The following is a 25,251-nucleotide window of genomic DNA, read 5'->3' on the forward strand; positions in this document are numbered from 1 at the left end:
GTCTTTGGTTTCAAAGTGAAATGGAACACATAGTACTTAAAAGGGGAGTTTAAGTTGTAGGATTTGATTATAGTTTGAACTGTATGAAGACGACTCTAGAATGGAGTTTTGGCGGTTCTGAGAGCTCCGTAGTGTGATTTTGGTCTTAGGAGAGTGTTTGGATGTCGAATTGGAGGTCCGTAGGTCATTTTAGCGACTATTGGCGAAAGTTGGAAAATGGGATGATTTTTAAAAAGTTTGACCGGGAGTGGACTTTTTGATATCGGGGCCAGATTCTGATTCCAAAAGTTGGAGTTGGTCCGTAATGTCAATTACGACTTGTGCGCAAAATTTGATGTCAATCGAACTTGATTTGATAGGTTTCGGCATCGGATGTAGAAGTTTGAAATTTAAGGTTCATTAGGCTTGAATTGATGCGCAATTCGTGTTTTTAGCATTGTTTGACGTGATTTAAAGGCTCGACTAAGTCCGTATGATATTTTAGGACTTCTTGATATATTTGGTTAAGGTCCCGGGGGCTTTGGGTGAGTTTCGGATGGTTAACGGATCATTTTTTGACATAGAAGATTTCTGGTGCTGGGCTGGTTTTGGTGTCATCGCACATGCGGTGGGTTGGCCGCCGGTGCGGTCTCGCATATGCGAGTTAGGAGTCGTAGATGCGGAGGCGACAAGGATGGCTAGTGGTTGCAGGTGCGGTGTGCAAACCGCAGAAGAAGAGTCGCTTCTGCGAAAGACTGATCGCAGGAGCGGACGAGTGTGGGGAGGCTTGTCCGTAAAAGCGAACGTGTTCATGTAGATGCGCACCCGCATAAGCAGGATTTGGACCGTAGAAGCGAAATTTATGCCAGGAGCGGTTTCCGTCGAAGCGGATCTCGGGCCGCAGAAGCACATACGCAGGTGCGGAACCTGGAGTACAGGTGCGGGCCTTGAGGGACTTAAGTGATTTTCGCAGAAGTGGAGGGATTTATAGCAAAAACGGTTCCGCAGGTGCGGTGGAATTGGCCGCAAGTGTGAAAAGCTTGGGCAGTGCTTAAAACCGAAAGGTTTCGTAATTTCTCTCATTTTGGACTTTGCAACCTTGGTCTACGGCGATTTTTGAGAGCATTTTCGACTGATTTCTTGAGGTAAGTCTCTTGTGCTTATTTTTTATCAATAACCTTGTTTCCCAATTGATTTTCCCACCTAGATTGTGTGTGTTTAAGGTGGAATGTGGGAGTTTGAGGCTAGGGATTTTTAGAGTTTAATTTGGGGATTTGAATGGCGACTTGGTGTCAAATTTTGGTAATCTTGGTATGGGTGAACTCGATATCGAATGGGTGTTCGTATTTTGTGATTTTTACCCGATTCTACGACATGGGCATGAGTCGACTTTTTGGGGTGATTTTTGATTCTTTGCTTAAGTCATAGTTTCAGCAGTTAAATTAGTTTCTTGTAGTTGTATTCATGATATATAATTGCTTTTGGATAGATTTGGGCCATTCAGAGTCAGAAAATCGAGGGAAAGGCATCCTTATTGATTGATTGAGCGACATTTGAGGTAAGTGACTTATCTAACTTTGTGTCGGGGAAATCCCCTTAAGATTTGGTACTGTTGTAACACTTTGTGATATGTGAGCACCATGTACGCAAGGCGATGAATGCGTACACGGGCTAATTGTGGAAATTTCGGTTCTTGCTGAGTTGTCTTCTTTTAAATTACTTAATTGAGTTTCCTTAGCATATGTAGTGATCATGCTTAGCCTAGTATCACATGTCTACGTGTCTTAACTCTTACTTGAAATTTGTACAACTTAGTTGAATTACCTGCTTCCCTTGATTTGAATTAAATATTTAACTATAAGATATCTTGCTGTAAAATTGTTGTTCATTCAGTTATTTGTAGCATTTTTAAATTGGGACTACGAGGCGGTTCCTCGGGAGATCCCCCTGTACTGCATATTTACTTTGGGACTACGAGGCATTTACTCTGGAGATCCCATGTATTGCATATTTACTTTGGGACTACGAGGCGTTTACTTGGGAGATCCCACCTGTACTGCATATTTACTTTGGGACTACGAGGTGGTACCTCAAATTTATTATTATGTTATTCCGCAAATTTGTTAGGCTTACCTAGTCTTAAGACTAGGTGCTATCACGACATCCTAAGGAGGGTATATTGGGATTATGACAAGTTAGTATCAGAGCTGTAGGTTCATAGGTGTTACAAGTAGGTTTAGTAGTGTCTCGCGGATCGGTACAGAGACGTCTATACTTATCTTTGGGAGGCTATGGAACTATTAGGAAAAGTTTCACTTTCTTTGATTCTTTATCGTGCGAGATTTTGACTTCGGGCTCTAAACTTCTGTCTTTCTATTATCTCACAGATGGTGAGTACACGTACAGCTGCATCGGATGACCAGACACCCGTGCCCCCTGATAGATTTGCGAGAGGACGCGACCGGGGTAGAGGCCGAGGACGTCCACCTAGTGCAGCTAGAGTACCCACACGAGCTACTACAGAGGAGCCACCAGTAGTTCCAGTTGGAGGACAGGCACCTGAGATGCCTGTTAGCGCTCAAGCCCTCCAGAAGACTCTAGCCCAGTTTCTGAGCATGTTCAGCACATTGGCTCAGGCAGGATTGATACCCCTTGCTCCTGCCATATCTCAGGCCCGGGGAGGAGAACATACTCCCGTCACCCGTACCCTAGAGTAGCGGGTTCGTGTTGACCAGGTTCCAGAGATCATTCTGATGCCACCGATAGCTCCAGTTCTGCCCGATGTTAGGGCAACTATTTTCGAGGCGGAGCAGCTTAGGCTCGAGAGGTACAAGAAGTACCAGCCTCCTACATTTAGTGGTTTGGCATCAGGGGATGCCTGGGGTTTTCTTGAGGAGTGCCACCGCATCCTCCATACTATCGGTGTTGCGGAGACTAGTGGGGTTTCTTTCACTACATTCCAGCTTAGAGGAGTGGCCTATTAGTGGTGGCGCACATACGAGTTGGATAGCCCGGCATAGGCAAATTCCCTCACTTAGACTCAGTTCTCAAATATGTTCTTGAGGGAATATGTTCCCCAAAGTCTCAAAGTTGCTTGGTGCATAGAGTTTGAGCAGTTGCGCCAGGGTGCTATGACCGTGTCAGAGTATGTGGCCCGATTCAGTGATTTGGCCAGGAATACACCCGCCTTGGTTGCTACTGTTCGAGAGCGGGTTCATCAGTTTATTGTGGGGCTCAACCCCAGTATCAGATTGAGCATGGCCCAAGAGTTGGAGATAGATATTGCGTTCCAACGTGTAATAGGGATTGCTAGGAGGTTAAAGGGTATGCTGACTCGGGATAGAGAGGAGAGAGAGTCCAAGCGGTCTCGAGATTATGGCACTTACAGTGGTACTCATGCTCCAGCTACAACTCGTCAGGGAAGAGGTTATATGTTCATTCAGCACTTCTAGCCGCCAGCGGTGCTCCGGCCACTACTAGGCCCCAGGATCCTTATTATGCACCGCCAGTGTCTAGTGTGCCTCAGGTACGAGGTGCTTCCAGTGGTCACTTCAGTCAGTCAGGCTCGAGCCGGTCGCAGTAGTCACGTCCTCTGAGAGCTTGTTTTGAGTATGGCGGCATTTGTCATTTGGTGAGGGATTGCCTAGATTCAGGAGAGGTGTACCTCCACAGATTTCTCCGGCACCTCGTGTTCCACCAGGTCCTCAGGCTATGGTTGTAGAACTAGCTACCACCCTACCTGCACAGTCAGCTAGAGGTGGAGGTCGGACAGGTAGAGGTCGCCCTAAAGAGGGAGACCAGGCCAGATATTATGCCCTTCCTGCTAGAACAGAGGCAGTTGCATCTGATGTTGTCATCACAGGTACCGTTCCGGTCTGTCATAGAGATACATCAGTCTATGCTCCACTTATTCCTATGTGTCATCTTATTTTGCTTCGTATTGGGTGTATCCCGTGATTCTTTGAGTTCACTTGTTTATGTATCTACACCCGTGGGTGATTGTGTTGTTGTTGACTGTGTGTATCGGTCGTAATTGATTGTTCTTAGTGGTTTTGAGACCAGAGCTGATTTATTATTGCTCAGTATGGTGGATTTCGATGTTATTTTGGGCATGACCTGGTTGTCGCCCTATCACGCTACCCTTGATTGTCATTCCACGACGGTACCTTGGATCGTGTTCCTAGCAGGGTTGTGTCATTTCTTAAAGCTCAGCGAATGGTTGAGAAGGGGTGTGATGCGTATCTGGCCTATGTGAGAGATGTTAGTGTTGATACTCCTACCATCAAGTTAGTTCCGGTAGTGAGGGATTATTTAGATGTATTCCCGGCGGATTTTTCGGTCATGCCGCCCGACAAGGATATTGACTTTGGCATTGATTTGATACTGGACACTCAACTCATTTCTATTCCACCTTACCGTATGGCCCCAGCAGAGTTGAAAAAATTAACAGAACAATTGCAAGAGTTGCTCGATAAGGGCTTCTTTCGGCCCAGTGTGTCGCCCTAGGGTGCTCCTATCTTATTTGTGAAGAAGAAAGATGGTTCTATGCGAATGTGTATCGATTATCGCCAGTTGAACAAGGTTACAGTGAAGAACAGGTATCCATTGCCACATATTGATGACCGATTTGATCAGCTTTAGAGTGCCAGAGTGTTCTCTAAGATCGATTTGCGTTCAGTCTATTATCAGTTAAAGATTTGGGAGCCAAATATCCCGAAGACTGCTTTCAGAATTCGGTATAGTCATTACGAGTTCCTTGTGATGTCTTTTGGGTTGATCAATGCCCCAGCAACATTCATGCACTTGATGAATAGTGTATTTCAGCCATATCTTGACTCCTTCATCATTGTGTTTATTCATGACATTCTAGTGAACTCCCGGAGTCGGGAGGATCTTGGGCAGCACCTGAGGACTGTGCTTCAAACCTTGAGAGAGAAGAAGTTATATGCAAAATTTTTGAAGTGTGAGTTCTAGCTAGACTCAGTGGCATTTTTGGGTCATGTAGTATCAAGTGAGGGGATAAAGGTAGATCCGAAGAAGATTGAAGCAGTACAGAGCTAGCCTAGACCGTCCTCAGCTATAGAGATTCGGAGTTTTCTTGGCTTAGCGTGGTATTACCGTCGATTTGTATTGGGTTTCTCATCTATTGCATCACCTATGACCAGATTGACTCAGAAGGGTGCTCCATTCAGATGGACCGAGGATTGTGAGGAGAGCTTTCAAAAGCTCAAGACTGCTTTGACTACAGCCCCAGTGTTAGTGTTGCCTACTGGATCCGGGTCCTATATAGTGTATTATGATGCGTTGCGCATTGGTCTCGGCGCGGTGTTGATACAGGACGGTAGGGTGATTTCCTACGCATCCAGATAGTTGAAGGTGCATGAAAAGAATTATACTGTCAATGACCTTTAGTTAGCAGCTATTGTTCATGCCTTGAAGATCTGGCAGCACTATTTGTATGGTGTTCCTTGTGAGGTTTTCACCGATCACCGGAGTCTACAACATCTATTTAAATAGAAGGATCTTAACCTGCAGCAACGGAGATGGTTGGAGTTGCTTAAGGATTATGACATCACCATTCTCTATCATCCCGGGAAGGCCAACGTGGCGGCCGATGCCTTGAGTCGTAAGGCGGAGAATTTGGGCAGCTTAGCATATCTAGCAGTAGTAGAGAGACCTTTAGCCTTGGATGTTCAGGCATAGGCCAACCAGTTTGTCAGATTGGATATTTTCGAGCCGAGCCGAGTTTTGGCTTGTGTGGTTTCTCAGTCTTCTCTTTATGATCGTATCAGAGAGCGTCGGTATGATGCCCCCCATCTGCTTGTCTTTAAGGACACGGTTCAGCACGGTGATGCCAAGGAAGTCAGTATTGGAGATGACGATGTATTACGGATGCAGAGCTGCTATGGATTGCGTCAGTTGATCCTCCAGGAGGCTCACAGCTCGCGGTACTCTATTCATCCAGGTGCTGCGAAGATGTATCAGGATTTGAGGCAGAACTATTGGTAGAGGTGGATAAAGAAGGACATAGTGGAATATGTAGCTCGTTGCCTAAATTGCCAGCAGGTGAAGTATGAACATCAGTGACCGGGTGGATTGCTTCAAAAGTTAGAGATTCCAGAATGGAAATGGGAGCAGATCACTATGGATTTCGTAATTGGGCTCCCACGGACTCAGAGGAAGTTCGATGCAGTTTAGGTGATTGTGGATAGATTGACCAAGTCAGCTCAGGTTTACATCCGTGAGATTGTCAAGCTTCATGGCGTACCGGTATCTATCATCTCCGACCGGGGTACGCAGTTTACATCACGGTTCTGGAGAGCCGTATACTGTGAGTTGGGTGCTGGTATGGAGTTGAGTACAGGATTTCACCCTCAGATATTGGAGGATATGCTTCGTGCGTGTGTGATTGATTTTGGGGTTACTTTGGATAAGTTCCTGCCACTTGCGGAGTTTGCCTAGAATAACAGTTATCAGTCGAGCATTCAGATGGCTCCGTATGAGGCTTTGTATGGTACACAGTGCCGAGCTAAGAGAGGTTAGGCTATTGGGTACAGACTTGGTTCAGGATTCCTTGGAGAAAGTTAAATTGATTCAGGATCGACTTCGTACAGCCCAGTCCAGGCAGAAGAGTTATGTGGATCAGAAGGTTCGCGATGTTGCATTCATGGTTGGGGAGAGTGTCTTGCTCCGGGTTTCGTCCATGAAGGGTGTTATGAGGTTCGTAAAGAAGGGAAAGTTGATCCCTAGGTATATCGAGCCTTTTGAGATTCTTGAGAAGGTTGGAGAGGTGGCTTACAGAATTGCACTACCACCTAGTAACTCTGCAGTTCATCCAGTATTCCATGTTTCCATGCTCCGAAAGTATCATGGCAATCTGTCTCACGTGTTAGACTTCAGTTTAGTCCAATTGGACAAAGATCTATATTATGTTGAGGAGCCAGTAGACATTTTGGACAGGCGGGTCCGAAAGTTGAGGTCAAAGAACATCGCGTCTATGAAGGTTCAGTGGAGGGGTCATCCGGTCGAGGAGGCGACTTGGGGGACCGATCATGATATGCACAACCGTTATTCTCATCTTTTCACCACTTCAGGTATGTCTATTTACTTGTTCGAGGACGAACGTTTGTTTTAATAGAGGGAGGATGTGACGACCCGGCCGGTCGTTTTGAGAGAACGAGTCCCTAACCCCTATTTATTGCTCCCTCTATTTCATTTTTGGGTTTTGTGACTTACCGGGAGGATTTGTCTTTTATTTCGGAGTAAAATGGGACACAGTCCTTAAAAGGGAAGTTTAAGTCGTAGGATTTGACCGTAATTCGAACTGTATGAAGATGACTCCGAAATGGAGTTCTGATGGTTCTGATAGCTCCGTAGGGTGATTTTAGTATTAGGAGTGTGTTCGGATGTCAAATTGGAGGTCCGTAGGTCATTTTATCGAAAATTGGCAAACATTGGAAAATTGGATGATTTTTGGGAACTTTGACCGGAAGTGGACATTTTGATATCGAGGTCTGATTCCTATTCCAAAAGTTTGAGTAGGTCTGTAATGTTAATTATGACTTGTGTGCAAAATTTGAGGTCAATCAGACTTGATTTGATAGGTTTCGACGTCGGATGTAGAAGTTTGAAGTTTTAAGGTTCATTAGGCTTGAATCGATGCGCAATTCATGTTTTTAGCATTGTTTGATGTGATTTAAAGGCTCGACTAAGTCCGTATGATGTTTTAAGACTTGTTGGTATATTTAGTTGAGGTCCCGGGGGCCTCGGGTGAGTTTCAGGTGGTTAACAGATCGTTTTTGGACTTGGAAGATTTCTGGTGTTGGGCTGGTTCTAGTGTCATCACAACTGGGGTAGGTTGGCCGCAGGTGCGGTATCACATAAGTGAGTTGTGAGCCGCATATATGGAGGCGAGGAGCGGACGAGTGTGAGGAGGCATGTCCGCAGAAGCGGACGTGTTTGCGCAGATGCACACTCGCATAAGCGAGATTTGGACCGCAGAAGTGGAATCTATGTCAGGAGCTGTTTCCGCATAAGCGGATCTCGGGCCGCAGAAGCGCATCAACAGGTGCGGAACCAGGAGCGCAGGTGCGGTCCTTGAGGGACTTAAGTCATTTTCGTAAAAGCGGAGGAATTTACCATAAAAGCGGTTCTGCAAGTGCGGTGGAATTGGCCACCGGTGCGAAAAGCCTGGGCAGTGCTTAAAACCGAAGGGTTTTGTGATTTCTCTCATTTTGGACTTTGCAACCTCGGTCTAGGGCGATTTGTGAGAGCATTTTCGAGTGATTTCTTGAGGTAAGTCTCTTGTGCTTTATTTTTATCAATAACCTTGTTTCCCCATTGATTTTCCCACCTAGATTGTGTTTGTTTAAGGTGGAATGTGGGGGTTTGAGGCGAGGTATTTGGAGAGTTTAATTTGGGGATTTGAGTGGTGACTTGCTGTCGAATTTTGGTAATCTTGGTATGGGTGAACTCGATATCAAATGGGTGTTCGTATTTTGTAATTTTTACCTGATTCCGAGACGTGGGCCCAGGTCGAATTTTTGGGGTGATTTTTTGATTCTTTGCTTAAGTCGTAGTTTCAGTATTTAAATTAGTTTCTTGTAGTTGTATTCATGATATGTAATTGCTTTTGGCTAGATTTGGGCCATTCGAAGTCATAAAATCGAGGGAAATGCATCCTTATCAATTGACTGAGCGAGATTTGAGGCACTATTGTAACACTTTATGATATGTGACCGACGTGCACGCGAGGTGACGAGTGCGTTCACAGGCTAATTGTGGAAATTTTGGTTCTTGCTGAGTTGTCTTTTTTTATATTCCTTAATTGAGTAGCCTGAGCATATGTAGTGATCTTGTTTAGCATAGTATCACATGTCTAAGTGTCTTCACTCTTACTTAGAATTTGTACATGTTTAGTTGAATTACCTGCTTCCCTTGATTTGAATTAAATCTTTAACTGTAAGATATCTTGCTGTAAAATTGTTGTTCCTTAGGTTATCTGCTGCATTTTTAATTTGGGACTACGAGGCAGTTCCTCGGGAGATCCCCCTGTACTGCATATTTACTTTGAGACTACGAGACATTTGCTCTGGAGATCCCATGTACTGCATATTTACTTTGGGACTACGAGGCGTTTACTTGGGAGATCCCACCTGTACTGCATATTTACTTTGGGACTACGAGTCATAGGGGTTTGGGCCTCAAATAGGCAGGCCCAGTAGTAACGAGGGACGAGTAACAACTGACTCTTAACCTTATGAGACATAGCAGGGATCGACTTGGGCTGGAGTTCTTACAGAACTCAGCAGACCCAAATCATTGTAAATGCTCAAAAAGGAAAAGAGAAGGTCATTAGAATGACAGTACCGTATACATATCCACATATATGAAATTCACAAGCAAAGAATAAAAGAAAAGATCACTGACAATATTTAAATACTAAGGAAGTCATACTAATGTGGAGGTTGTATATAGTAAATGATCCACATTGAGCACCTTTCGCTGTGATTAAACACCAACCCCCAAATAAAGTAATAATTGTCAATGAATTAAGGTATAAGGAGAGAATTCTATTCAAGGTCAATGCCCCCGTTGAATCCCCCAACACTTCAAAGTTCCCAAGGGTCTCAAGGCCTAGGGCAATGCTTGTGCTGGGAAGAACAACCCAACCTAGAGTTATACTCTACTCCCAAATACCTCTAACCACTATCAACTAATTCTTCCTTATAGGTTAATGCCAATGAATCTCTTTCAATGCAAACCAACCACTATGACATTTCCTACCACATAAGCATACTTTTTCTTAACAGAATAACACAGGAAAAACCATAGAAACAGTCCCCTATTTCTTATAACAAATTTTTTAGCTCTAGGTGATTGATTAACATTCTAGACAGACATGAAGCTCTAATTCCAAATATGCACATAGGCAGGAACACCATACTATATTTTCTAAAGAAACATACAATTGGAATCAAACATGAATAGCACATAGTTTAGAGTTGCAATAGCTTTGGGATATGCTATTACCTCAACATACATATTAGTTTAATGCCTAACATTATCATGAGCTTACACACATGTCAATAACACGACTTGAATCCTTTGAGATCCTCAACAAAGATTCAGACAATAACATAGGCAAGTTATTGTACTCAATTAGTAACAATAGAAGGTTTTTCCTATACCGGATTCAATCGAGAAGACATGGGAAATGGAGGACTGAGTATCATTTCAAAAATAGTATCCAAAATGAAGTCATGAGGGATAAATAAAAAGTCATTCCAAACTTCCATACATACAGAGACTTCAATCAAAATTATGACCTCGCAAGATAGGATGAGTCTCAAACATTACAGAATCATATTATCAGCATTATTTATGGTTAAGAACTGGGGAAACATCCTACTAAGCAGACTTAACTGAGTTGTACAGTCTAAGGTTGTTAACTAGGCATGTGGAGTTGTATTCAAGTTACAGAAAATAGTTAGCATTCAACCACAACATGCACAACTACACCCTAACTCATAAAAGATAGGCTAATCATAACAAATATCACTGATGTGCACAGAAAGTTCATCCTAGTAGGACGGCTTACAACTAACAATTAGACATGGATGTAAAGCATTCATAGTGAGGACTCAAAGGATACTTAAGGATTAACAAGAATTTGTGTAAAGATATGAAAGCATTTTGAATACTCAGGATTCACAAGCCTTAGCCAAGTGATGCAGAGTCACCCTATGTATTTTCATGTATGTTCTAGCAAGAATCATCTAACAACAATCTAAGTATACATTTATATAACTCAAAAGAATGTAGCATGATAAACATGAAGACTATAACAGCAACCCTAAGTATAGAGTAACAGAACTCAAAGTATACAACATGATAGGCATGAAGATTGCAACAGAACATTAGAGGAAAGTATGAAGTTTAGGAGATATGAGAAATCATTAAGGCGGGTTAAGCAGCTTAATCACATAGCATATTCAATATAGAGATTGAAGTCATTAAAGTCACATAGCTACTTAATCAGTATTAAATAAATACAACAACCTATCTCAAATCATTAACAAGTCATGGTGAACAAAAATAAACAATTACAGACTAATAACAATCATTATAGATGAAATAGTTAACAAGACAACAATACCACGTTTATGACTTTCAGATGAACAATTAAGAGAGAAAGGATGAAGGTGTACTGACCTCCTTTTAAGAAGAAAACCAAACAAAAGACTCTTTCATAGCCGTATAGAATCAAGAACTCACCCCGACCAGTGTAAGATTTAGAATCAGGGAGAAATTAGAAGCTAGTTAGAACCCTAGCTTGATTCTTTACTACCCAAGACTAATATTTGCTAAGAAATTTCGTGATATCTTTGTTGTGTCTTTTCTGTGTGTTAGGTGTGTTAAAGATGATAGGATCTGTTAGGTAAGAACATTAAAAGTCCCTATTTATAGTGGTTGTGAAATATCAGGGTTCTAGATTCAAATCGATAGTGGAGACAGAGGAAAATCAGTAGTGATTTTACCTGAGCAGGGGAAACTGAGACCGACCGTTGAAATATGAGAGGCTATCGGTCAGAACCCTAATACCCAGAGGTCAATGCATTTAGCCTCTAGGTGTTAAATATCAATGATGAAGCCAACTAGCCTCTCAACTTGATTCAATTTGAAAGGACAAAGGAAGAAATATGGAGAGCTGAGGTTTCACCTTTTGGTCTGACTTTTCGATTAGGGCTTTTTGAAATCAAATGGTGAAAACAGAAAGAGCAACGAGATCTGAAATACAGGAGCAAAGCGGATAACCATGCATACCATGGATTTGAAAGGTCAATGGCAATTTGAGGTTTCATCTTTGGGGGTTAGGGTTCAGATGTAGGAGATTTGAATTTTTGATGATGGGAGAGGAAAGATTCAGCGAGAATCACGGATAGAGAAGGCAAAGAGGATGATTCTCTAGGTAAATTCATGACCTTGCACGAATTTTGTGCAAGGTCTAGTGATTGATTTGGGCTGTGAGGTTGAGAGAAAAGAGAGAGGAAGGGGAAAGAGAGGCGACTGGGCAGAGTGACAAATGGATTAGGGTTGGGAGATGAGACCAGACGGTCTATGGGTAGAAGTTGGGGGGGGGGGAGATTTGGGCCGTTGGATTATTGGTTTAATGGAATGGCACATATTGCCAAAGTGGAGAGATGGGTGTTTGGACTTGGTCATTTTCAGATATGGGCTTGTGTATTGGGCTAGAATTGATTTAGGGAATAGCCACTTTATATTTAATTGAGGAATTGCAATTGTAGCCTTTTAGTTTTTTAACCCATTTAGTTAAACTTAATAAATTTCCAATAAAATGTTGTAAAATTATAATTATCAAATACAATACTAACTATTGTAATTATTTATTTATAAAATGCTTTGTTTTCTAAATTACAACACTAATTTTGAATTATCAATATAGTAATCTAAATCAAAATTTGAGAAGTAATTCGTAAATTAATCATAAAACCTCTATGGTGTATTTTAAAAATATCTTAATAGTAGTATATTTGTAATTACATAATATTAATTCTAGGTTATTAATTTCAAAATCAATACTTAATTAATTTGTCAAAAAATAGGTATTTATTGATAGAAAAATACTTTCAAAATATTCATTATAAATATTTAAGTATAAATAAATTAATTTTCAAAGGGTGGGACAAAATTGGTCGTTAACAACCATAACACCAGAATTAATGTATGCAGCCACTCATAACGTGGTTTTCACAACAATAGCTAAAATTCACAAACGAACAAGAAAAAATCGAAGAAATAAATGAATTCGTTACTGAATCTATGCGCTTCTTCTCCTTGCACGTATTTTGCCTCCAAATATGTGTAACCCTCCTTCAAAACAAGTTTCATGTAGAATTTATATGACCTAAGGTGCTTAGAAACCAGTCCAGTCCAATCCAATTTCAGTTGGGAATCACCGGGAGCATGTCCAGCATCCTAGCGTCGCACGCCCCATAAACGAGCTCCATGGTGTTTTTTTCTCTTCTTGATCGTGTGTTGGCTCAAATGATGGTCCTTTGTGTACTTATTTGGACAAATCCAATCCCCTGGCTCGTTCAACTCTCCCCCAACGCACGACCCCTAAACGAGCAACCTTCAACTTTTCTTTCTTGTTTCCCCACACGTTGTTTGGCTCTAAATTACCTTCTTTTGATAAATTTTCTTCCAAACTCGTGCATTCACATAAAAAATATGTAATGAGCATAGTCATACCAATAACCAATTCTATTGGAAGATTATCAATGAACAAAGCTATTAGCGCAGTTAGATAGTCTGTTTGTGCACATATTGTGACCTACGGATTGTACAATTGACAATGGATTAATGGTAGTCATTTTGTTGTTGTTTCATATGCTTTATTTTAAAGTTGATGGACAAGTTCACTTGCAATATACATCAATATCTAGGATGATTTGTTACTCCCAAAATGTGCAAAGTCTCTTCTACTATATCTCCTAGAGTTGACTTTCTGAATGTTTCACTCAGACTGTCCGTCCATCTAAGAGTGAAATACAGTACTCAACTCAATCTACGTCCCAACTCACACAGAATAGCTCTCCAAAAATGTGAAGTAAACTGAGTGCCATGATCCGAGATGATAGACATTGACACACCATTGCAAACAGTCAATCTCCTGGATACAGATCTTAGCCAACAACTCCAAACTGTAGGAATTCATGACTAGAATGACATGCGCATACTTGGTCAGTCTGTCCTAAATGACCTAAACTGCATCGAATATACTCAAGGTCCGTGACAACCTACCACAATGTCTATAGTGATGTACTCCTGCTTCCACTCTGGTATCTCTAGCCTCTAAAGAGAACCACCTAGCCTCTGATGCTCATACATGACTTGTTGATAGTTCAAACAGTGTGCAACATGCCCCACAATGTACTTATTTATCCTCCTCCACCAGTAATGCTTCTTCAAATCATGGTACATCATCTTAGCACCTAGATGAATAGCATACCACGAACTATGAGCCTCCTCAAGTATCAACTCTCTCAAGCCATCAACATTCACCTCCTTAGCACCACCGTACTGCACCGTATCCTTTAGGACAACCAAATGGGGATCTTCATACATGCGAGCCTTGATGCGCTCAAACAATGATGACCATGAACACACACAAGAAAGGAATTTACTCGAATCTGAAATATCCAATCCTGCCAACTTGTTGTCCAATGCCTGAACATCCATAGCTAAAGGCCTCTCCTCAGCTGGAATAAATTCTAAACTCCTCATACTCTTTGTCTTTCTTCTCAAGGCGTCCGCTAACACATTGGCCTTCCTTGAATGATAAAGAATGGTGATATTTTAATCCTTCAACAGCTCCAACCATCTCTGCTGGCTCAAATTTATATATTACTTTTGAAACAAATGTTGTAGACTCCTATGATCGATATACACCTCATAGGACATGCTATACAGATAGTGCCTCCAAATCTTGAGTTAGTGCACAATAGCTGCTAACTCCAAATCATGCACTAGATAGTTCTTCTCATGGGGCATCAGTGACGCGTTGGCAATCATCCTATTATTTTGCATCAACAAACACCCAATTCCAACCCCCGAAGCATCACAATACACTGTATACGACCCTGATCCAGAAAGCAAAAGCAAAACCAGAGCAGTAGTCAAAGAAGTCTTGAGCTTCCAAAGCTCCCCTCACACTCATCTGATCACCTAAACATCACACCCTTTTGAGTCAATTAGTCAATCAGGTTTCATTAAATGGGAATCCCTCAACGAAGCAACTATAGTAACCAGGCAAACCAAAGAAGCTTCTCATCTCTGTAGTGGTAGAAGGTCTGGGCCAATTCTGAACCGCCTCAATCTTCTTCAGGTCCACCTTGATCTCATCTCTATATACCACATGACCCAAGAAGGCCACCAAGTCAAAGCAAAACTCCCACTTGGAGAACTTAGCATACAACTTCTTCTCGCTCAAAATCAGAAGCACAATCCTCAAATGTTGCCCGTGCTTCTTAGTGCTACGGGAATACACCAAGATATCATCAATGAACACGATGAAAAAAGAATCCAAATAAGGCTGAAATACATTATTCATCAAATGCATAAAGGATGCTGGGGTACTAGTCAAACCAATCGACATCACCAAAAACTCATAATGCCCATAACGAGTCGGGAAGACAGTCTTAAGGATGTTCAATGCCATAATTTTCAACTAGAGACACCCCTGTGTCAAATCAATCTTCGAGATCACCCTGGAACCCAGAAGATGATCGAACAAATCATTAATGCACGAAAATAGGTATTTGTTCTTGATAGTAACCTTGTTCAATTGCCTATAGTCAATACACATCCTCATAGACCTATCCTTATTCTTTACAAACAACACCGGTGCACCCCAAGGTGAAACACTAGGCCTGATGAACCCCATATCAACCAACTCTTGCAATTGTTCTTTCAAATGCTTTAACTACGCTGGACCCAAGCGATACAGAGGAATAGAGATAGGTTGCATGCTTGCCACCAAAACAATACCAGAATCAATATCCCTATCAGGTGCCATGCCTGCCTGGTAGGTCTGTAGAAAACACATCTAGAAAATCCCTCACTAATTGGAACTGAATCCACACAAGGAGTATCTGCACTAACATAACAAAATCCAAATATTTCAGACATTCCTTCGCAACCATCCATGGAGCTCTCAAAAATGAAATCAACCTACTAGGAGTGTGACCAAGAGAACCACTCTACTCCAGCCTCACCAACCCTGCATAGCCAAACATCATGGTCTGAGCGTGGAAATCAAGGATAGCATGGGACGAGGATAAATAATACATACCCAAAATCACATCAAAGCCCACCATAATAAGCAATAGAAGATACACACTATTCTCACACTAACCAGTAGTGACCACACAAGATCGAAACACACAATCCACCGCAATAAAATCACCAATATATGTAGATACATGCACATTAGTATCGAGAGAACCATGAGGCATATCCAAATATGTTGCAAAGTATGATGAAACATAAGAATAAATAGATCCGAAATCAAGCAGCATAGACGCATCTCTATGGTAGACCAAAACCATACTTATGATCACAACATTGGAGGCCATCGTCTCTAGTCTCCCCGAAAAAGCATAACAATAGGGCTGGCCGCCACTAGCTTGACTAGCACAAACCTGACCTGTCTCTCTAGGGCGTCCTTTTGCTGCATGACTCCCCCACTAGCTGTCAGAGTAGGGGGCGATTCAATTGGAGACGGGCCTATGGACAGAGAATCATAATAAGCTACGCCTTTGATAAGTCTGGGGAAATACTTCTTCACGTGACCAATCTCTCCACACTCTTAGCACCCCCAAGCTGAATAAGGCTGATGGGACTGATATTATCCCTGAAGAACAGAATACTCACTAGAGGAACCCTTCATCTACAGAGAATAATATGAGCATTATGGAAGAGCACTGAAGGATGATGGAAATGGAGAATTGAAAGATGACTTAGACATCGCATTGCGGGGCCTATGCTACACATACTGAATTGGCATGCTAGTAGGGGCCCTACTAATTTGTCCTCTACCTCCATATGAGGTACCACTAAAACCACCAAAACAATGAGGCATATTTTCCCTTATCAAGACCTCTTTACCTTGGTTACGAACACGCTCGATCCTCCGTTATATCTCTACTATCTGCTAGAATTTAGTCCCCATCTCAGACTCGTGAGCCATAGTAACCCTAATTCCATAAGTCAAGCCCTAAATAAACCTCTTTGTCTTTCCTGCCTTGGTGGGGATCAGGAAAGCTACACGACGAGACAATTTAGTGAATCTTTCCTCACACTCAGTCACTGATATATGACTATGCTAAAGATGCTCGAACTAGCCCCTCAACTCCTCCTTCGTGGTGAGGGAAATTTACCTCTCAAGGAATATATGTGTAAGCTGAGCCCATGTAAGAGGAGCTGAACTAGCTGGCCTGCCCACCTCATATGTCTGCCACCATCTCCTAGTTGATCCCTTGGACTGGAATGTCGTGAAGTCAACACCGTTTGACTCTAGCAAGCCCAAATTTCATAACATCTGATGGCACCTATCTAGAATGTCTATGGCATCCTCCGATGCACTGCCCTAAAATTCTAGAGGAAACTGTCTTTAGAACCTCTCTAACCTATTCTACTCATGAACATACATGGCAAGTACGATCTCAGATCTAGCTGCTACAATAAGCTGCTTTGGAGTATGAGCCACATGGGTCTAAGCTCCCCCTGCTACTGGAGACGTGACCAGAGACACTAGCACCACCTCGACCTGGGTCAATGCATTAATGAAACTTGACCATCTTGGCCAAAGCCTCCTAGAACACGGGAGCAACAATGAAATCCTTTGGTTGCTCAGTGTGCTCTGGAGCTTCAGTATGATCTGCTCATCCACCTACTTCATAGGGTGGTCCGCTGAAATTGGCCTTGCTTAGCCATAGACCCGGGTGGATTTCCCACCCCTAGTTGTTGTAGTACAACCTCTAGCATGGGCCATGGCCCTACCCCAGCCTGTGCCTTTCTCGGTCGTGACCGGTGTAATGCTCATGCATCCTTTAGTGCTCCACACGCGCGAGTCCTGACTGTCTGTGAGAGAACTGAATAGAAGGATTTTGATTCAAGTCAATAATTAATGCATGATGAGGAATTCAATAAAAGGAAGTTTCCTAAAGCCCTATAGCCTCTCGAAGATAAGTACCTACATCACTGTACTGATCCTCAAGACCCTACTTGGCCTGCTTGTTATTAACTTAGTGCTCTGATACCAACTTCTCACAACCCTAAATACCACCAAAGGTTGTGATGGCACCTAACAAGCTCACTTGGTAAGCCAACACAATAACAATCATAAATCTAAAGTAAATTAGTAAAATTCTAATAAAATACTCAATAAGATAAGGAGAACATGATATCTCAAATATAATAATACATATAACTATCCAAGGAAGGGTATAAACTGTAACACCCCATAATTTCACTCTACAGTGCATCTTAAGTGAATCAACGTAAGCCTAAGAGCTTAAGGACCATTACAAAGATAATGATGGGTAAAAACAAGCGTTAAGGAAGTATTGTGAGGGTTGAAGGTTAACCGAATCAAAGATGTTATAACCCATACTTTTAGGGTAAACTAGGAGTGTTTAATATCCTAAGGAGGTCATGTTTTAAGTTAATTGAATCATATAATATTCATATGTTTAGTTTTTAAGTCAAAAAAGTTGTAAAACAAAACACGGCAAAAGTTGACGCAAGTTACATTTATAATTTGACCTAAATTTGGGTCTAATGTCACTGAGATTTTCTATAAATATACTTTTTGTTTCGGGGAGATACACCCATAAAATTGAATATTTATGAGTCTAATTCCATTACATTCAACCGTTCGTCAATACGACGTCAGAATAGAGAGATATTTGCGTTTTTGCAAGACTGCGCAAGCAACTACCTTGTGGAAGCTTACCTTGTTATATAAAGTGAGAGCTTTCGTCTCTAAATCTAATTTTCGACCAAGTCAGACCTCCGAGCACCTCTAAACTCTCTCTATTAATATCCTAAATATTCATACACAAATCAAAGGCCAAACCACCTATGTTCTTCATTAAAAGTGTCGTAGATGTTGTTGATGTGCTGTGAGTTCTTTCAAGTTTAAGGAGAGTTATTCTTGGAGTTTTTATTGCTACTTAAATGTATGCTCTTATTCTCTTACATGATTTTGATCATATCTAAGCCCTAGCTATGTTGTTTGAATCTAGAATTTATGAGTTGACGGTCAAAAGACATATATAAGTTGTGATACCATGTTGGACTGCTTTGAGGTATTTTTATGATATTGTTGTGACTTGATTTTGGGAGATTTTATATATATATATGTGTGTGTGTGTGTGTGTGTGTGTGTGTGTGTATGTGTGTGTATTTGTGTGTGTATATATATGTGTGTATGTGTGTGTTATTGTTAATATGTAACTTGAAGAGAAGAAGAAGTGTAAATTACTGGTTTGTTGCTAGTTAAGGATCGAGCTTGTTGCTCAATGTATCGTAAGCTAGTTATTCCTAAGCTTAACGTTGGCCCTATTGTTGTTGTTATATTGTATTGTTGGGTAGTTCTCGTGTTGTTAAGGTGCTGGATATATGGATTAAGGGTGGCATGTTATTGTTGATTTTGTGACCTTGAGGAAGGTGAAAGAAACGGGGAGATGCTGTACGATGTGCCATAGAACAAGCTTGTCGCGTGGTTGCTAGTTGATGTATTGATATTGTTGATAGTAGTGTTATTTTCGTTGGTGTCTATTATATTGAAGAGGATACTTTCCCACCATCTTCGTCGAATGAACGACTTAAAGGTATTTAAGGCTTTCCATTTCTTCTTCCAGCATGATTCTCTAGTGATGTCACCCTTATAAGAGGTTCAAGGGGACGAGTCCTAGCGTATGTTCTATGTTGACGGGTTAAGAGATTCTAATAGTTTAAAAGTGAATATAGACAAGAAATGAGTTACTCATAGTTGTAATCCATGGATAATTCCTAGAAATAAGTAGAGACCTCAGGGAACTTATATTAAGTCTAAGGCGAGAAATATAGCCTTCGCTTAATAGTAAATTATAAATGGCTCATGAGTAGAAATCACGTATAGAACCTATGATCTTATGAAATGGCCGAAGTAGTTTTCATTGGTTAGTGAAGGTATATACGGAAGATCCCTAATGATAATAAGAGAGATATGTAAATTAAGAGATGTGATAAGTTGCTTAACAAGAACCTCCTCGTAAATTTAAAGGTTGTGAATGAGCAAACTAACGAATGAATAATAGATCGTATGTAGAAGAACGTAAGGTCACATAAGTTATGAAACGCATTGTACTACCTAACTAGAATAATCGTGCGCATGCGGAAATATAATGATATTTCATACATTAAAGGAAGTAGAGATTGAGTTAACGAATGCAATGAATCGCTTGAAATAATATGAAATACGAGCCCTACGATGTACCAAATGAATTTGTAAAGTTAAGATTATACGAATCTCGAAAGCCTTTTACTAGTATGTCATAACAGATGCTTTTCAGTTTTCAGAATATATTTATTTATATTGCTTTCTGCCTTATGTATTTGGTACATCGCATTGTACTAACACCCCATTGCTGGGGCGCTGCACTTCATGCTTGCATGTGCAAGTAATCAGTTTGACGAGCCCTCAAAGTAGACATGATTGATATTTAACGGGAAATCGGTAAGACTCCATCTCTTCCTAAGTATAGCCGAGTCTAGAGGTCATGATATTAGATTTTGTTATAGGCTTACGGGTAGGCCGGGGCCATGTACCGATGATATTTTTATGTCAGATACTCTTAGAGGCTTTGTAGACACAAGTTTAGTATGTATAGTATATTAGTGGCCTTGTCGGCCCTCATAAATGTTTTGTTTCTGGTATGTCCTGTATTAATACTCATAGTGGCCTTCTGTAAGGACCCGTAAAAATTTTAACCAAAAACTCGGGGTTTTATGGTACCAAGTTAGATTCCTGCGTTATTATAGTAGAAATTCTTCGCGGCAAGCTTGCTCGCCGCGGTTCGGACTTTTTGGATTGAACAGTACCCTACGGACTGAGAGGAAAATATTTCACATAAGAATGCATTTTTGCGGCCCGTTATGCGTCCACATAATCACTCTACGGACCGCATAATGGCCGTAAAGTGAAGCAGTAAGTTTGGCCAATTTGAGGTCAGTTTTGCGGTCGATTATGCGACCCCATAATCGATATGCAGACCGCATATCGGTCGGATAATTCCTCTTGGGTTTCTGCAGAGGGAGTTCTGCTGTGCATTATGCGACCGCAGGACAAGTATGCGGACCGCATACTGGTCGCATACCTGAGCCGAAAGTTTAGGCCCCTGAGGGCCATTTTTGTGGTCGCTTTGCGGACCGCATAACCTTTATGTGGTCGCATATGCGACCTGTGTCGGGGCACCATTTTTCTTAATTTAAAACCTGACCCCCATTCCGTTAAAACAACCCTTAGGTCTATTTTGTGCTCATTTTCTGATACTTCTAGAGTGAGAGAGAGAGAGGGTTTAAGAGGGAGGGCCTAATTTTCATCAATCAATCTTCAACTATCACTCAAAGCTTGGAAATACTCAAGTAGAGCACCCAATTTCTTCATCAAAAAAGGTAAGATTTCTTCACCCCAACTCTTAATTTCAAACATAACTATAAAGGGGTACTAGGGTAATACTTCATGGGTATGAGAGTGGTTCATCTTGCATGCATGTGATAAAGAGTGTGGGAAAAAAAATAAAAAGTGAACTAGAACTATGAACATTTTTCTTAGTTATGGGTTCAATTTGTATATTGCAAAAATAGATTAAGGTTGCTAAGGGTTCCGGATAATTGTAGAGTCTAAAGAAGCGCAATTGAGGTATGTATGGCTAACTCTCTTCTTCTTAGAATCGAACTCCTGGTGTCCGAATAATTGGTGTAAGTTCCAACTTGATTATACTAGAACTGTTTGCCTTAGTGTGTTTGATTGAAAGGTTCATGTTCCCTTATTGTTTTAGATGGTTACCATGTCATCATGCTATTTGAGAACGTAATTATGATTTTCCAAGCTCCTTCCCTTAGGTGTGAAATGACTTATGTGATGGTACTTATCGACATGAATGATGGTGTTATTTGAACAAATAAAAAGGGAAAGACTTGAATTGTAAAATGTGCCCAAGTGCCAAGAACTACTTAATAAATGAGGTTGTTTGTGCCATGTAATGAAGATGGGAAAGAAATGTGAATCGAGTGGACAATTGAAAGAGGTTATGTCTCAAGTGAGATGGCTTAGCCGATCGGGCCGAGATCGGACGCCATGTTGTACACATGGTGGCATTTGTATTAGAATTATTGAATTATATTGTGGATATAGATATGTCTCACTTGAGATGGCTTAACCGGTCGGACCGAGACCGGACTCCGTGTAAAAACACGGTGGCATTGTGAGTTGTGGCTTGGCACTAAAGATTATTAATATAAAAGGATGGAAAGATTGAATTGGAAACTACGTGATCCTTACTTGGTGTTTTTCTTTGTATTTCTATGAAGTACTTATTGATTATTATGATTGCCTTCTCTTTGTTTCACTGTTCATTCTACTAAGATTAGTGTTTGCCTTACATACTAGTACTATTCGACAGTACTAACGTCCCCTTTGCCGGGGGCGCTACATCTTTGAATGGATGTAGGTGGTTCCATCGCATATAGTGCCGATTGCAGATAGTGGTGCTCTCTTTCTCTCCTCACAGCAGTTTTGGTGAGCCCCATTTCTCTCAAGGGTCATGTAGTCCTTCTTTGTATAAGTTTTCACATTTTGAGGTATAGCCGGGGCCTTATTGCCGGCATTGTCATGTTGCTCTTTTGTATCCTTAGAAGCTCAGTAGACGTTTTTGTGGGTATGTATGTATGTTGGGGTAGTCGTTGGATCGAGTTGTATTTTGCAAACTTAACTATGGCATAATGCATATAATGAAAAATGAACTAGCAACGTTTATATATTTATATAACTGATCTCTCCCCTATTTTACAAATGGTGACGCATTCGCTTTTTGGATCATGAATGAGTCGGGTAGGAAAGGTTTACCAGGCTTGCTCTACCGGGTTCACTCGGTTGAGCGCCGGTCGTGCTCCCCGAGGTTGGGGCTTGACAAACTCGGTATCAGAGCTTATAGTTTTAAAGTGTCCTAGGATGTCTCGGAGCCGTGTCTAGTAGAGCCCTTCTTATCGGTGTGTTCTCGAGGACATCTATAATTAGGGGGCTACTTGGACATTTAAGAATGATACCCTTCATTGTTGTTCTATATCGTGCGATAGAGTGGAACATGACATTGTTTCCCCCTAACGCGTGCATTATTCTAACTTTCAGTAAATGGCACCTAAGAAGAGAGCGAGAATTGGCCAAGAAGCCAATGCCACACCAGGAGTGGTTGTTGATCCCTTACTTGATAATGCGGGTGAGGATAATCCCGCTACTATCACACTGCCTGATTTGTCAACTCCAGAATAGACTACCCCAGTTTTTACACCCGCGGAGGGTGCCACAATCCCTCCCGCCTATATACTTGTTCCACCTCCAGCCCCAGCTCCAGGTCCCGGTATTTCTGATGGGGATCTTAGGGGAGCTATTCAGATGCTGACTCAGTTAGTAGCTTCTCAGACCTAGAGGTCAAATATTGCACCCACCTTATTTAGCTCGCAAGAGGATTCTTCTAGTTCCAGGGTAAACAGGTTCCTTCAGTTAGACCCTTCAGTGTTCACAGGTACTGATCCCGGGGCAGACCCTCAGGATTTCATTAATGAGATGTATAAGACTGTCTGAGTTATGTGTGCTACTAAAGTAGAGGGAGTAGAGTTGGCCTCTTATCATCTGAAAGGGGTGGCATATTCCTGGTTTCAAATGTGGGAAGATTCCCGTGAGGAGGGGAGCCCTCCGGCGAGATGGAGTGAGTTCGCGGATGCATTCATAGACCATTTCTTGCCTGCCGACACTAAGGCAGGCCATGCTATGGAGTTTGAAAACCTTAAACAGGGTAGTTGGGATATGTGGGAGTATTACATGGAGTTCGTGCGCCTGTCAAAGTATGCTATTCATATGATGCTGACTATGGAGGCAAGAGTGCATCGATTTGTGTAGGGCCCTAGACCTTTTGTTATTAATGAGGCGGCCATAACTACTCTAAATTCTGACATGAACTATGGAAGGAGGGTGGCATTTGCCCAAGCTACGGAGGCTCGAAAGTTAAAGCTCAGGATGGAACGAGAAAGTAGTAGTAGAGCCCGATCAGCGGGCAACCTTGGGGACTCATTTGGAGGTGGGAGATCAGCTTCTCGGGGAGGATCATCAGGGTCATCCCAGTCTTATGCTCAGTCTTTAGCTAGTACCCCGCCATCAGGGCACGGTCAGCAGCAGGGGAGTCGCTTTAGGCCCGGTCAGGGCAGCAGGGGGTCCCAGAATCAGGGCCGATCAGGAGGGAGATTCCAGCAGCAGCAGAGGGCCCCATGCCCTAAGTGTGGGAGGATACATTCGGAAGTCATCTACCTGGACATTCCAGTATGTTACGGATGCGGAATGAGAGGCCATATTCAGAGGGAGTGTTGTGCATCCCGTCAGGGTGCAGGCAGGGGTACAGCTCAGTCATCCAATCCAACAGCTGTCACATCTTTAGCACACCCTCCAGCTCGAGGCTCTTCAGCACCAGCAGGGCGTGGTACAGCTAGGGTTGGTGCATAGAGTTCGGGGGGACCCAGCCGATTCTATGCTATGAGTGGTCGACAGAGTGCGGAGGCATCCCCGGATGTCGTCACAGGTATATTTACTGTTGAATCTCATGATGTGTATGCCCTTATTGATCCCGGATCTTCTTTGTCCTATATTACTCCGTATGTTGCTACGAGCTTTGAGATAGAACCGGATCAGCTTCATGAGCCGTTCTTTGTATCTACTCTGGTTGACCAGTCTATTATGGCCGCACGGGTTTATAGGGATTGTATTGTCACGGTGCGTGGTCGGGATACCATGGCCGATCTTATTGAACTAGGGATGATTGATTTTGACGTAATAATGAAAATTGATTGGCTTTATTCATGTTTTGCCAAACTCGATTTCCGAGCCAGAATCATGAGGCTCGAGTTTCCTAACGAGCCAGCTGTTGAATGGGAGGGGGATAATGTTATGCCAAAAGGTAGGTTTATTTTTTACCTTAAGGCCACAAAGATGATCAGGAAGGGGTATATTTACCATTTGGTTCGAGTTATGGACACCACTACTGAGGTGCCTACCCTTGAATCTGTACCAATTGTGAATGAATTCCCCGATGTATTTTCGGATGAGCTCCCTGGAATTCCTCCAGACAAGGAGATTGATTTTGGGATTGATGTGATGCTGGGCACGCAGCCTATATCCATTCCACCTTATAGAATGGTGCCGGCAGAATTAAAAGAGCTAAAAGAACAACTAATGGATTTGCTAGAGAAAGGTTTCGTCCGACCGAGGTGTCGCCTTGGGGCGCACCGGTTCTCTTTGTCTGGAAGAAAGATAGATCGCCGCGGATGTGTATTGATTATCGGCAACTCAACAAAGTCACAATCAAAAACAAATACCCATTGCCTAGAATAGATGATTTGTTTGATCAATTACAAGGTGCTAAGTTCTTCTCC

At 42.0% G+C, this 25,251-nt stretch overlaps 2 protein-coding genes across 2 annotated transcripts; one reads left to right on the forward strand and one right to left on the reverse strand.

Moving 5' to 3' along the window:
• Nucleotides 1-13,857: 13,857 nt before the first annotated feature.
• Nucleotides 13,858-14,289, reverse strand: LOC138892344 (uncharacterized). The gene has a single exon (XM_070176051.1). It carries the CDS (start codon nucleotides 14,287-14,289, stop codon nucleotides 13,858-13,860), a length of 432 nt encoding a protein of 143 aa, XP_070032152.1.
• Nucleotides 14,290-23,782: 9,493 nt separating this feature from the next.
• On the forward strand, nucleotides 23,783-24,325 carry LOC138892345 (uncharacterized). Its single transcript, XM_070176052.1, has one exon. It carries the CDS (start codon nucleotides 23,783-23,785, stop codon nucleotides 24,323-24,325), a length of 543 nt encoding a protein of 180 aa, XP_070032153.1.
• The last annotated feature ends 926 nt before the right edge of the window (nucleotides 24,326-25,251 follow it).

Source organism: Nicotiana tomentosiformis, chromosome 5, assembly GCF_000390325.3.
Source record: "Nicotiana tomentosiformis chromosome 5, ASM39032v3, whole genome shotgun sequence".
Lineage (NCBI taxonomy): Eukaryota > Viridiplantae > Streptophyta > Magnoliopsida > Solanales > Solanaceae > Nicotiana > Nicotiana tomentosiformis.

Excerpts from the sequence above, each read along its gene's own strand:
- LOC138892344 (XM_070176051.1), bottom strand. The coding sequence starts at position 14,289 with ATGAGGAGTTTAGAATTTATTCCAGCTGAGGAGAGGCCTTTAGCTATG.
- LOC138892345 (XM_070176052.1), top strand. The coding sequence starts at position 23,783 with ATGAACTATGGAAGGAGGGTGGCATTTGCCCAAGCTACGGAGGCTCGA.